The sequence below is a fragment of the Silene latifolia genome, chromosome 5 (assembly GCF_048544455.1).
Source record: "Silene latifolia isolate original U9 population chromosome 5, ASM4854445v1, whole genome shotgun sequence".
Classification (NCBI taxonomy): Eukaryota; Viridiplantae; Streptophyta; class Magnoliopsida; order Caryophyllales; family Caryophyllaceae; genus Silene; species Silene latifolia.
This window is the reverse complement of record NC_133530.1, coordinates 48,465,512-48,480,594: the sequence shown is the minus strand read 5'-3', so window position 1 is coordinate 48,480,594 and position 15,083 is coordinate 48,465,512. Positions and strand designations below refer to the sequence as shown.

Below are 15,083 nucleotides of genomic sequence, written 5' to 3'. Positions count from 1 at the left end.
CATGCAAACAACCTAAGGCTCATGATACCGCTTGTTAGGAAACTATATTTCATTACTTAACATATTCATATATGTTTCAAATTAATTTAGTCATAAAATTAAATGTTGATCTTATGCATGCAAACAATAAAAGAATAAGAAAGAAATCATCATCTTACATTGAAGATTTCGGATTATTGGGCACAAGTAAGATCTCCTTCTTACTTGTTCTTGAGCACTCCTAAAATGGAAGAATAAGGATTCAAGTATAGAATCCCTCCCAAGGAATAATACCCAAGGTAACTACTTAATAAAATTAATATTATTATTACTAGAACAATATTAATTTTTGAATAAAATTGACCAAAAATATTATTTTGTTCTCTTAATATTTCGGCTAAGAGAAGGGAGAAAAAGAAGAATTTTATCTCTCTAAAATTCTTATTTTTAGATGGATGTTTGAATGAATAATACACTAATATTTTATGTAGTGTATAAGGTAAAAATTAGAGGAAAAATCCATGATTTTTCTCTTCATAAAACCGGGTAGGGGGAGGGGTTTTTAGGGCCAATGCATGAGCAAGGTGCTCTTCACAAGAGGCACTAGGTTTGCATGGCTAGGTTTAGGAAAAAATGATTATGTTTACCACTTAGTTTAACATAATATTTTCCTAATACTCCCACTAATTTCGGTCCATATTAAGATAAAATGGATTCCATTTTAACTTTGTCAATTTGTCACATGTCACATGTCATGTAAAATTGTTATGTATTTTTAACATATTAAAAACCAACGCATTAATAAAAATACGTCATATACAAAATTGATTTAGTAATTCATAATTACTTGTACCAAAATATTTTACCAATTATAAATCACAACATCTTGTATTTATAATTAATTATTCATTCAAATGCAATTGTTTCCTTAAACAATAATTTCATCTAAGTAATAAAACAATTCGATCACTTAGATCGTATCTTATTTAATCAAATTATAATGAGATACGCAAATATTACTTCCAAAATCGTCCGTCAATTTTAAGTAATTTAATTAACCCGTATCGTCATACGATCAATTAAATAATCAATTAAGAGTGTTACCCTTTAGGTATGACCTATGGGGATCAACTGATCACCACCATCGCACGACAGTAATGTCAAACTCTAGTCAGCCAATTATTACCGATATGTGTGGACCAGTTGACAATAAAATATTACTTCCCAATTGTATTCTTTAAAATGAGACTTAAACATGTGATCATCATGATCGACAGTTGTGATCGCATTATTGTCGGAGGACACATATTCCAACAGGATAATAGTACTCATTGTATTCATACTCGTTCATTAACGTGAACACTAGTAGAATCTAGCAGTACTTTCTTATTAACGTAAGATAGAAATCGAGTATTTAACGATACTCAAGTTGAGTTACAACTATAGTTAGTTGTACAAGTTAGATTGATAATTTTGTAATCCGTAGTAAGGTACTAAAGTTATTAATCGAGAATAGTGGACGTAGGTTTCGATTTGTGAAACCGAACCACTTCAAAACTTCGCGTGTCTTCTTTATTTACGCATTTATTTTTTCATTTTCACACATACGATAAATTAATTAGTCAAGTTTAATTGATAAACTTCGAGTGATTAATAAATTATCAATAAATCGAAAAAGTGGGCAAGAGTTTTACATACTCAATTCACCCCCCCTCTTGAGTATATCGCTATATAGACTCTTCAATTGGTATAAGAGCCTCGTGCTCTTGATAGCCTAATAGCTAGGGGTTGATCTACTTTTTCGTTTCTTTATTTCCGCTGCTATATACGTGTGAAATGGATTCCAAATACCTAAAATGTCCCGTCTTTGATGGGAAGAATTATGGTTTGTGGAAAAACATGATGACACACTACATTAAAGGTATTGATTGGGAGTGTTGGAGAATTGTTCAGAACGGTCCTATCAAAATTTTGGTAGGAACAACTAAAGGTCCTTCATATGAGAAAAAGGAAGAAGACTATATCGAGGCCGACTACAAGAAGGCAGAAAAAAATTCAAAAGCGATAAGTTTACTACAAAATGGTATGACTTCAACAGAGTTTGATCGCTTTTCTTCTTGTACGACTGCCAAGGAGATATGGGACGGTTTGGAGTTGGCCTATGAAGGGACGGCCATTGTTAAGAAAAATCGTATTGATCTTTTGATACAAAAATACGTTTCTATGGATCCTAATGAGACACTTGATAGCATGTCAACACGATTTTTAAGTATCATAAATGAACTAAAGAATCTAGGTCGCACTTTTCCGACTGAAGACATAGCTAGAAAAGTACTTAGGAGCCTAACGAAAAAATGGCGCCCCAAGGTCACTGTTATGGAAGAATGCCGTGACCTTACCAACCTTTCATATCAAGAACTCATTGGAGCCCTAATGGCTCATGAACTCACTTTAAATGCTGATGAAACTGAACCGAGCACTCGAAAGAGTATGGCGCTCGCAAGTGAAAACAATGAGTCCGATCTAGAAGATGAGACTGTGCTATTTGCCAAACGGTTTAGGAAGAATTTTTTTAATTTCAAACAAAATAAAACTTTCAACAACAACAAGTCTTCGAACAAGAAGTCGTCTGATTCAAAAAATTCTTTTGCAAATAGAGGCTGCTTCAAGTGCGGTGATTCTGATCACATGATCAAGGATTGCCCCACATGGAAGAAAATAAAAGACAAAACCCAGAGAGATAAAACTAAGAAAGAGTTCAAGCAAGTCATGATGGCTTCATGCTGGGGAGATCTAGATACAGAGGACGATGAAGAATCCGAAGATGAAGAGGTTGCAAATCTGTACTTAAGCAATATAAGCTTAGATATCGACAATGATTCAAGTTCAGAATTCTGTCTCATGGGAGAATCCGATTCTGATGAAGACGAAGATGAGGTAAGTTATCTTGAACTTAAGAAACAAGTTAAGAAATTATCAAAAAGTGCCTTAGTTAAATATTTTGAACAATCGTTGGATCATTGTCATGAGCAAAGTATTGAATTAAAAGAGCAAATCATGGACATTGCTAAAGAAAATCAATTGCTTAAGGCAAAGGCCAAAAAATTAAAATCTAAAGCTACAGTTGATGATACTGAAGCTTTGAATTCAATGGCAAACGAGAAGCAGGCTCTTGAATCTAAGGTTATAGCTAATGAAGCTATAACCAAAGAGCTGAAACTCAACATTAAGCAACTTCAAGACAAGGTTATAGCTAATGAAGCTATTGTTGGAATATGTGTCCTCCGACAATAATGCGATCACGACTGTTGATCATGATGATCACATGTTTAAATCTCATTATAAGGAATACAATTGGGAAGTAATATTGTTACTGTCAACTGGTCAACATATATCGGTAATGATTGGCTGACTAGAGTTTGACATTACTGTCGTGCGACGGTGGTGATCATTTGACCTCCTAGGTCATACCTATAGGGCAACACTCTTAATTGATTATTTAATTAATCGTATAACGTTACGAGTTAATTAAATTATTTGAAAATTGACGGACGATTTTGGAAGTAAAATTTACGTATCATATTAAAATGTGATTAAATGAGATACGGTCTGAGTAATCGAATTGTATCATTACTCGGATGAAATTATTGTTTAAAGAAACAATTCAAATTGAATGAATTTTTATAAATACAATCAGTTGTGATTTATAAATGGAAAAATATTTTGATACAAGTAATTATGAAATTACTAAGTCAATTTTGTATGTGACGTATTTTAATAATACGTTGATTTTTAATATGTTAAAAATACACAACAAATTTATGCTACATGTGACATGTTACATATTGACAAATTGACAAAAATAATATGGATCCCATATTATCAAGTGTACCGAAATTAAGGGGTGATTTAAGCTAATATTGTGTTTGATTAAGATAATGGAAACACAATGATTACCTACTATTTAGCCATGCAACCCTATTGTTTATTGTTAAGAGCAATAATTGCATGCATTGGCTCCCCTAAAAGCCCCCCTTCCACCCGGTTTTTGAGAATAAAAAACCATCATGGTTTTTCATCTCATTAACCTAATAACATACAAAATGTTGTAAATCTTATTCATTCTATCACTCATCCAAAAATTAGTATTCTAGAGAGAAAAATAATTCTCCCCTTCTTCTCTCTAAAAACCGAAATATTCAAGTGTTATATAATATTTTGGATCAATTTTCTACTAAAATTAATATTGTACTAGTTCCTATAATATTAATTTTTATTAAGAGAAAGCCTTGGGTATTAAGCTTAGGGAGAGATCCTATACTTGGATCTTGGTTCTTCCATTAAAGGATAGCACAAGAACAAGAGAGAAAGGTGATCTCTCTTGTGCCCATAATCCGAAACATCCAATGTAAGAACATAATTTCTCCTCTATTTTGCTCATTTGTTTGCATGCATAAAATCCATATTTAATTTTATGACAAATTAAATTAAATCATATATGAATATGTAAGTATATAGATCTACTTTTTCTTCAATCAGTATCAAGAGCCATGGTTGTTTGCATGCAAATCGGTTAAAAGTTTTTCCGAGTTATAAGAATAACATATAAAACTTGAAAAATTTGTGTTATTATGATATATCACGAAATTATCTCATGCATGTTAATATTTCTGGTCCTAAAATGTTTTAGGATATTTTGGTTAATTTTACGGATTTTTATTGTTCATATTATACAATAATGGCATTTAAATATGATTTTATGAGTAAAAATGTCATTTTCGGTCTAAAATTAGCTATACTTCGAATTTTCCAGTGATTTTTGGATATGTTTTCACATATATTATTTTGAGATAACCTGTAAATTTTCATAATTTTTGGACTTGTTATGCTCGAAAAATGGATTTTTCATTATTAAATTCGGATTTAGGTGAAAATAGGTTAATATGAGTTAAATTTTGAATCTGGTCATAGAAATTTAATATGTTTCACATGCAATTTTACAAGATGTGTTTAAAATAATTGGCTATAAAGAAGTCTTTTTGCATGATTTATGGATTTTTGAAGAAAAATAGCATAAATAGTGACATTATTAGTGAAAAATTAATAAAACATAATCTATGACTTAGGAAAAACGTCTAATGTTGCTTTTTATTATCTTTTTCAGATCTAAAATTGAAAAGTTAATGAATATAATTTTTCCATGTTTTTATGATTATTTTAGTTAAAATCGATAAACCGCAACATTGTTTTTCCTAAAAATTTCAAATTTTTAACCTAAGATTTTGAACATTATGAGTGTCATGGTATTTTTCCAGAATGTTCATGAGTTTAAATTTCAAATTTTGAATTTATTTGAAATTTTGTGATTTATTTGAAGTTTATAGCTTATTTTTGTATTTTTAGTCCATTAATGAACAATTTTATAAATATATGAGTTAATTATGGTCAAATTATTAGTGAAGACTAAATTTTGAGTCCTAAGAGGTTAGGGTAATTAACTTATGCATAAATATGAATTTATGTAATTTTTGTGATTGTAAAATGTTGAAATCACGCAAATCCGTAAAAACCGAGTAATATACGATATTGGCTAATTAAAGGCGATTTAGCATAAAATTGAGCATGTTCATACATATTATAATGCTGCATTTTCTTTATGATTGTCATAATTTTAATTTATGTAATTTTTGAATTATGTAATTTTACTTAGTATGGCCTTAGATTTAATTGGTATTTCCCGAAATGTATGGGAATATCGATTCGGTTGTAATTTTATTGTGATCTCGTATCACCGTTTTGTAATTTAATAGATTTATTTTATTTTAGTTACAAATGTATAATAGGAAATTATGTAATTTATTATGTAATTTTATTCATTCCGGAGTTCCCAAAGACGGATTTCTTCAAGAATGGCGATACATAAAGACGGTGTTACCTCGAGATGCGTGCCACAACCGAAGTTCAAGGGACCAATGGAGTTGGTTTCCGAATATGTAATAGTTAAATAGTTTTTCTATTTTAGGAAAGGCCATACTAGGATTTATTTATTTATTTTTATGCTTGCATTTTATTTTATGTCGCATGCATCGCTAAATCGCCATAACTAAAACATGCATTTTCTTTTATCGAGTTTATCGACCGTGTCAATTAAAATTATCGTAGTTCACCGCTTTAGTTCACTTAAAACGTGATAGATAATAAATTGACATGACCTCTCGCTAAAACAATTAATTGAGACATAGCCTTACCAAATAGTAGAAACCATGAAAACCTATTTCGCGAGGGAGTGTACTCGGCTACCCCGGGGTACAAACCTTGTTACGTAGAGGAAATGGGTGATAAATGTCTAATCCACCGAATTCATGTTGATAAGGGTTTCATCGGCTACCCCATGCCTAAGTTGATGTGGGTTTGGATAATGGACACATTTATTCGAAATTTGGATTGAACTCAACAAAAGTAATTGATAAGGGTTTCATCGGCTACCCCGTGCCCTTGTTAATGTGTTTTGGGCTATAGATAAACATTAGAGTAAGTTTATCGACCAAGAGTTCTAAAAGTAGAATCGATTAAAAAGTTAATCCACCGAGTTATATTGATAAAGGTTTCATCGGCTACCCCGTGCCTAAGTTAATATGAATTTGGGTCTTGGAATCATTTATCTAGTTGGGTAGAGGTCACTAGAAAAATGCATAAAACTTGTTTAAATCATACATTTTTACGAGTATTATTATTAAAACGACATTTGTTTTACTCCTTATATTTTGTTTTGTAGACCACTTCTTTTCTCATAACAAATGACAACACCAACTCCAAACGCCACACCTCTCGCTAGTTCATCATGGCTCCGATCCTTTATGGATCGATGTAAACTTGAAAAGAATGGGTCAAATTTCTCCGATTGGGATGCCCAACTCAAATTGGCCGCCCAAGGTGACGACAAGCTTCGTTACCTTACCGAGGCCTCTCCACCCGAACCTACTACTAGGTCGACCGCCGCCACTAGGGAAGCATATGAGGCTTACCAAAAGGAGTCCGCCGCAATGAAAAATGTCTTGATATTTGCGATGGAGGCGGACCTCTAAAGGAGAGCCTTTAAAATGGGCAATGCTAATGAGATTTACTCCAAACTTGTGACCATGTTTTCACAAACTCCGCGGATCATCCAATATGAGGCGGCCGCGGCATTCTTTGATCTCGACTTCAAAGAGGGCCAAAAGGTTAGCCCTCATGTGCTCAAACTTATGGAGCTTGTCGAGACCTTGAAAATTCAAAAGATTGAAATCCCCAAAGAACTCATTGTAGATAGGATTCTACACTCCTTGTCTAAAGTAAAAGCGTATGTTCAATTCCGGGTGAATTTTAACATGCAAGACAAGGATGTGTCTCTTGAGGAGTTGCATAAGTTACTTGTGCAAGCCGAGAGGGACATGGGGTTAAATGTGAACCCTCCCAAGGATGTGCTTAACATAAGCACTAAGAGTAAGGGGAAGTTCAAGAAGAATGGGAGAAAGGGCAAGAAGCAAGCTCCCACATTCACCAAAGCTAAGACTTGTGAAGCTAGCACCTCAAAAATCAAGAAGGGTCCTCTTGATAAATGCCATTATTGTAATGGTATGGGACATTAGAAAAGAAATTGTTCCAAATACCTTGGTGATATTAAGGCTGGAAAGATCACTCCAGTAGGTAAATGACTATCCTTCTTTTATGTTTCTAATTCAACTATGGTATTATGATGCAAAATTGTGATAATGTATCTCCCTTTTATTATAAATAGGGCCTCCACCAAGCAAAGACAAGGGAAAAGAAAAGCAAGCATGAGAAACCATCAAGAAGCTAGGGATAGCTTTCATGGAGCTTTGCTTTTCATTGTCTTATTTTAAATTATGTTTTGAATTTTAGAACCTTAAGTTTCCGTGTTCGACATGGAAAGGTATTTTGGATAATGGTTTGTATTTTGGATAATGGTGACTTGGTTTGCAACCCAAGTCACCCGTTTTATCATTTATCCTTTTATGTTCTAAAATTCATCTTTAAATGCTTGCACTTTGAAACATAAGATTATTCACTTAAAGTGATCTAATAGACAAATATAATGACTGGTTTCATTATATGTCCACATGCTTAAGGCTTGTGTATGATCATTTATAAAGCGATTTTGAGTCTATGAACTCTCTTAAAGGATTGTCAATCACCAAGTACACATATGAAATCAATAACTATTAGTCTATCTATGAGATAGTTCTCCTTATACTTCAACATCATTAATTTGTGTCTCATATGCTATCTTTGAATCTATAGTGTATTTATTCTAAAGATAGAGTGGGAGAAAAATGAGGACACAACACACAAGGCAAGATAAAATTGTGTACTTGTGTAAATGAAGATCTACGCAAGAGAGAATGATTTGAATGAAGGTATATCTATTTACATAGTATGCCGAATAGATGAGATCTATGGGTCGGTCTCAAGTTAGTTCTATATGACTAAAGAGACCAAGTGAAGTAATCATAAGAGTATATTCTCAAGATAACTACACGAGGAGACCAAAAGAAAGTTTTGGAAGAAAAATGACTAATGTAAAGTCTTAACAAGTTTTTGACTAAGTTTATGAAAATTTTGACCAATAGTTTCAACCTTGAGATTTACTTAAGAACCTAAATGAATCAAAGTTACATACTAGTTATGATCGAGTTGCAAAGATTGATATACCGATATCTTCAATGGCCAAGTTTTAACCACGCAAATGTCATTGCTTAACCTCAATATGAAATGGTTAAACCTCCTTCCAAAAGGGATATTTTGAAGGATGTGTATTAGATATTACTTATATTTAATAAATGACATTGCTACACATCATTATGACATGAGTGTGTTAGAGATTTAAAATCTCTTTCTGTAAGGTTTAAGATGAGACCTTTTCGAAATAGGTATTTTGAAAGGATATGATGGGAACATATATGGTTTTATCTTAATAACTTGGCAATGCAATTTAAATTTCAATTCTTAAAAAGTTTCGATTGATAAGTCAATTTCGAAATATGTGGAATTGAGTGGGAGTTAGGAAATTATCATGTGAAGACATGAAATTTAGTGGGAGCTATCATCTTTTGAATGTTTACAACTCATCACTCATTAAAGAATGACGAGCTAATACCTTCTTTCATTAAGAAGCTTTTGAGTTTTCAATTCTGGATGAAAATGGACTATGATGAATCCAATTACATCAAGGGATGTTGGATTAGTATTAAGAGATACACATCGTATCAACATTCACATAGGTTATTCATGTAAATAAAAATGGAATTGCCATTAGCAGTCATGGTCGTTCATTGAACCTATGAACGGTTGATCTCATGATTATTAGTAACTAATGTTTCCGCCATTAGAATAATCATGTACATGTCCAATTATGAATCATATGCATAAGAGCATGATGATTGATTGGTAAGTCAAAATAGAAACGTCATGAATTCTCAAGTAGAATCCGGTGAGCGATTTCGGTGTTTGTCAGAATGCTCTTATATGTGTCAAGAAGTTGCACATATTAATGAAAATCCGAGCACATGTGAGGATTTATGAGAATTCTTAACCTTTCAAGCTAGAAGGAGAAATAAGAAGTTTTGGAAAGGTACTTAGTTGAATAAGAAGTTACTCAAAACTAATCTTTCCTAACTGTGCTAGGACTTGTGAGAAGTGCTAGACCAATCGTCTTGGCAAATTGTTGCAAGACTCTGCAAAACATATACCTAGTGCATTGTGTGTGGATGGGGTACTTGATCAGTACAAGTTATATCATTCATCACAAATTCGTTCGTTATGAGATAATCGATAAGGAAGTTCTTTCAAGTTAAAGAACCAAAACCAAGGTCGGGAACCTTGATGTGTACTTGGTAAAGTTCATGCTATGAGAGAGAACATGAACGTAAAGGAAAATGCAAGTGCAAGAAGTTTGAACGCATGGACACATGGTATGTTAAACTTCTATTGCAATCAATAAGTGTTTACACTTATGATATACATCACAAGGTTGTAATATGATATGGACTACCCGAGTGTGATGTCGACATTTGTCGTTTGAGTTATTATTAACTCACCTTGTACATTGTTATATCCAAACGGGTTGTAGAGACAATTGAACCCCGTTAAAGTGAACATGGATTAACATTGTATTTGCCCATAGTTACTTATATGAGGTGACGTCTCGAAGTGACTAGAGTGTGATGCGATTGATGGCAAGTTCAAGTGCCATAAAGTCATGTGAGATGACTAGTCGATCACATAGGTAAGATCGTTAGGAACATTTTGTCGGGCCTAATGACCGCTTATAGAGTTCTCGCAAATTTATATAGCCTGGTCGTGGCGAGAGCTACTATAGTATTCAAATGAGTCGATTCTTTTGACTAAAGACTGTTCACCTAAGATGGCACAGTTTTCGATTAACTTTGATTTGTGTTACTACGACCTTCGTAAATGGGGTCAAATGGGCATATTTTTGGGTTATGATGGTCAAGGCTAGTCGAAGGGAATGAGTGCGATAGGAATTGTCCACCCCTAGTCGGGGTTATAACAATATCTCGGGGCCACTCGAGGAGTAATGAACCGGAAATGCGTGGCCACGCTCGGAAAGTATCTATGATAGATAAGTCCGGTCAATCGCTTATTCTCCGGATCGAGGAAACCACTCTCGATATGATCACTTGCAAGCACGACCAAAGACACCTTGCATTGAGTGGGAGATAGTAATAGGACAAGAGAATTGGTGACGCACACTTGTCGAGGACAAGTGGGAGATTGTTGGAATATGTGTCTTCCGACAATAATGCGATCACGACTGTTGATCATGATGATCACATGTTTAAATCTCATTATAAGGAATACAATTGGAAAGTAATGTTGTTACTGTCAACTGGTCAACATATATCGGTAATGATTGGTCGACTAGAGTTTGACATTATCAAAAGTGCGACGGTGGTGATCAGTTGACCCCCTAGGTCATACCTATAGGGCAACACTCTTAATTGATTATTTAATTAATCGTATAACGTTACGAGTTAATTAAATTATTTGAAAATTGACGGACGATTTTGGAAGTAAAATTTACGTATCATATTAAAATGTGATTAAATGAGATACGGTCTGAGTAATCGAATTGTATCATTACTCGGATGAAATTATTGTTTAAAGAAACAATTCAAATTGAATGAATTTTTATAAATACAATCAGTTGTGATTTATAAATGGAAAAATATTTTGGTACAAGTAATTATGAAATTACTAAGTCAATTTTGTATGTGACGTATTTTAATAATACGTTGATTTTTAATATGTTAAAAATACACAACAAATTTATGCTACATGTGACATGTTACATATTGACAAATTGACAAAAATAATATGGATCCCATATTATCAAGTGTACCGAAATTAAGGGGTGATTTAAGCTAATATTGTGTTTGACTAAGATAATGGAAACACAATGATTACCTACTATTTAGCCATGCAACCCTATTGTTTATTGTTAAGAGCAACAATTGCATGCATTGGCTCCCCTAAAAGCCCCCCTTCCACCCGGTTTTTGAGAATAAAAAACCATCATGGTTTTTCATCTCATTAACCTAATAACATACAAAATGTTGTAAATCTTATTCATTCTATCACTCTTCCAAAAATTAGTATTCTAGAGAGAAAAATAATTCTCCCCTTCTTCTCTCTAAAAACCGAAATATTCAAGTGTTATATAATATTTTGGATCAATTTTCTACTAAAATTAATATTGTACTAGTTCCTATAATATTAATTTTTATTAAGAGAAAGCCTTGGGTATTAAGCTTAGGGAGAGATCCTATACTTGGATCTTGGTTCTTCCATTAAAGGATAACACAAGAACAAGAGAGAAATGTGATCTCTCTTGTGCCCATAATCCGAAACATCCAATGTAAGAACATGATTTCTCCTCTATTTTGCTCATTTGTTTGCATGCATAAAATCCATATTTAATTTTATGACAAATTAAATTAAATCATATATGAATATGTAAGTATATAGATCTACTTTTCCTTCAGCTATAACCATAGAATTGAAGAAACTTAATGAACTTCAAAAATCCGAGATTTCAGCCGAAAATGGTACAATCTCAGATCATAAGAAGGAAATTGATTTTCTTAATAAACAATTGAATGAAAAGGAGATTAATCAAGCAAATATCTCAAAACAATATGAAGAGAAAATTGCTATATTGAAAAATCTCCATAAAGATAGCTCTTCTACAGATATTAAGATTGATCATAAAAAATGCAATGAAGAAATTCAATCTTTAAAAGAACTACTTCTTCATGCTCGTAAGGTTCATGACAAATGGGAAGGAAGTACAAAGGTATTAAACTTCTTAACAGAACAATCCGATAACAATATGAAAATGGGATTAGGGCATGAATGTTATGGTCGTAGGGATCATTCTAAATGCAAGGCTACTCCCTCAGATCGTGATTTTAGAAAGCGAAAGTACGCTAATTTACCCGAGTATTTAATTTGTACTTACTGTGGCGATAAAGGTCATATAAAGGTCAACTGTGTAAAACATGCGCATGACATACGAAAAAATGTCGAGACCCACAAAGCATGTGAGGTAATAGTTGAAGACGATTACTCCACTGTTGATGAACCCAAAGATAATGAAGAACGAAATAATGAGTTTCAATGGTTTTATGATATGAGTTTTGATTTTCAATGCAAAAAGAATATCCCTAAACAAAATACAAATGAAACATCTAAAACTCAAACGAATAATGTTAAAAAGCCTAGATCTTATCATAGAACGCCTCAAAAGAAAAGAACCGTTAGACAAGTTTGGGTTCGGAGAGACCTAGTTTTTAGAGAAACTAACATCAAAGGACCCAACTTAGCGTGGGTACCTAAAAACTGCCTTTAAATTATTTTGCAGGTCGTGGTGAAAGAAAACAATCAGTGGTATCTCGACAGCGGATGCTCAAGACATATGACTGGAGACAAAAATCTATTTCTTTCACTCAAACCCTTTAATGGCGGCAAGGTTACCTTTGGAGATAATAAGAAAGGTAAAGTAGTAGGAATTGGCAAAATAGGTATTTCTCCTTCTCATGCAATTAGTGAAGTATACCTTGTAGAGGGTCTAAAACATAACTTACTAAGTATCTCACAATTATGTGATAAAGGGAACAAAGTCGTATTTCATTCATATGGTTGTCGAATCATAATAGAGGGAACTAGTAATGTTATCCTTGAAGGACAAAGAAAGAGAAATGTATACATGATTGATCTAAATGCTATTCCTACTAACTCTTTTACATGTATGAAAGTAACTTTAGATGATCCATGTTTATGGCATAAGAAGTTTGCACACATAAGTTCAACCATTTTAAACAAACTCAAAAGGTGGGATTTGGTAGAGGGTTTACCCGCAATCAAGTTCGACCAAGAGAGCTTATGTGACTCGTGTGCTCGTTGTAAACATGTAAGATCATCTTTTAAGCCAAAAAGAGTGATTAGCACAAGCAATCCCTTGGAATTGGTGCACATGGATCTATGTGGACCAATGAAAGTAAGAAGTAGAGGCGGATCAAGGTACATATTTGTTTTGGTAGATGATTACTCAAGGTACGTTTGACCTATCTTCTTAAGTTCTAAAGATGAGACTTTTGATGAATTTGTTGTACTAATGAAGCTTGCTCAAAATAAATATAAACACAATCTGGGTTCTATTTGTACGGATCATGGCACTGAATTTGATAACCAAGCATTTATTGAATATTGTAGGGAGAATGGTGTAGAACATAATTTTTTGCACCACGAACCCCACAACAAAATGGTGTTGTTGAACGTATGAATAGAACACTGGAAGATATGGCACGAACCATGTTATTATGTAGTGGTTTGCCTAGAAGCTTTTGGGCAGAAGCTGTTAGTACTGCATGTTATGTACATAACCGTGCTATGATTAGACCAATCATTAAGAAAACTCCTTATGAATTACTCAGAGGACGCAAGCCAAATATATCACATTTTCGTTGCTTTGGGAGCAAATGTTATGTCCATAATAACGGCAAAAATCGATTAACTAAATTTGATCCTAGAAGCGATGAAGCGATATTTGTTGGTTACTCTAATCATAGCAAGGCATACAAAGTTTTCAACAAAAGAACTCTATGTATAGAAGAAAGTGTACATGTTATTTTTGATGAAAATAATATGTTTGATAAGGCTGAACAGGATGAGGAAGAAGATATGAATGAACCTGACTTTCATCTTTCTAGAGATGATCCTCCAAAGCTAGAAGAAGAAGAAAAAGAAATCGAAGGTACTAATGATGAATTAGGGAACCCTTCAAATGAGAAAAATGAGAGAACTGAAACAATAGTTGATGATACTATTGATTCTTCTCAAAAAGAAATCGAAGGTACTAATGATGAATTAGGGAATCCTTCAAATGAGAAAAATGAGAGAACTGAAACAATAGTTGATGATACTATTGATTCTTCTCAAAAAGAAAAATTGAAATCTATGGTTATATGTAACACCCCCATACTCCAAGTGCCTTACCAGGACCACTCAGGTATAAAGATGTTACCATCTCGGTTACCCGAGGCAATGGATATCATAAGACAATAAAGAAACGTACTTTAAAAAGTAATTATAGTTTAAGTGGTTACATGTTCAAAACCAAAACTGATAAAAGGAAATACAAGATCTCAAAACTATCTACTGTAAAAAAACTATCAAGCGTCAGACACAACGGAAGACTTCTAAAATGCAATGTGGTGACTCATCCCAGCTATCCCATATGCATCGTCTCATACCTGCTCAATAACTGCTCACCACCCCCGAATGGATCACCACAGTTTTTAAAACATTTAAACGGGGTCAGTACTAATCACACAATTTATATAATCCAACAACACAACAAACAACACAGCTCAAACGGTCACACACACAATCACACCCACTCTAATCAATCTCCGTCACCGACTGTCCACTGGACCAGCACCCCGCCAAATGGGGACCGACCGTGCACCCACCAAATCCCCACTCATCATACCGAGCGATAACCCTGTCCCATTAATGTGCAC

The 15,083-nt window shown here is 33.5% G+C and overlaps 1 protein-coding gene across 1 annotated transcript; it reads left to right on the top strand.

Moving 5' to 3' along the window:
• The first annotated feature begins 2,064 nt into the window (after positions 1–2,064).
• On the top strand, positions 2,065–13,624 carry LOC141655331 (uncharacterized). Its single transcript, XM_074462417.1, has 4 exons — positions 2,065–2,653; positions 2,777–3,162; positions 12,065–12,817; positions 12,923–13,624. The coding sequence occupies exons 1-4, from the start codon at positions 2,065–2,067 to the stop codon at positions 13,622–13,624; spliced, it is 2,430 nt and encodes an 809-aa protein (XP_074318518.1).
• Positions 13,625–15,083: the final 1,459 nt, after the last annotated feature.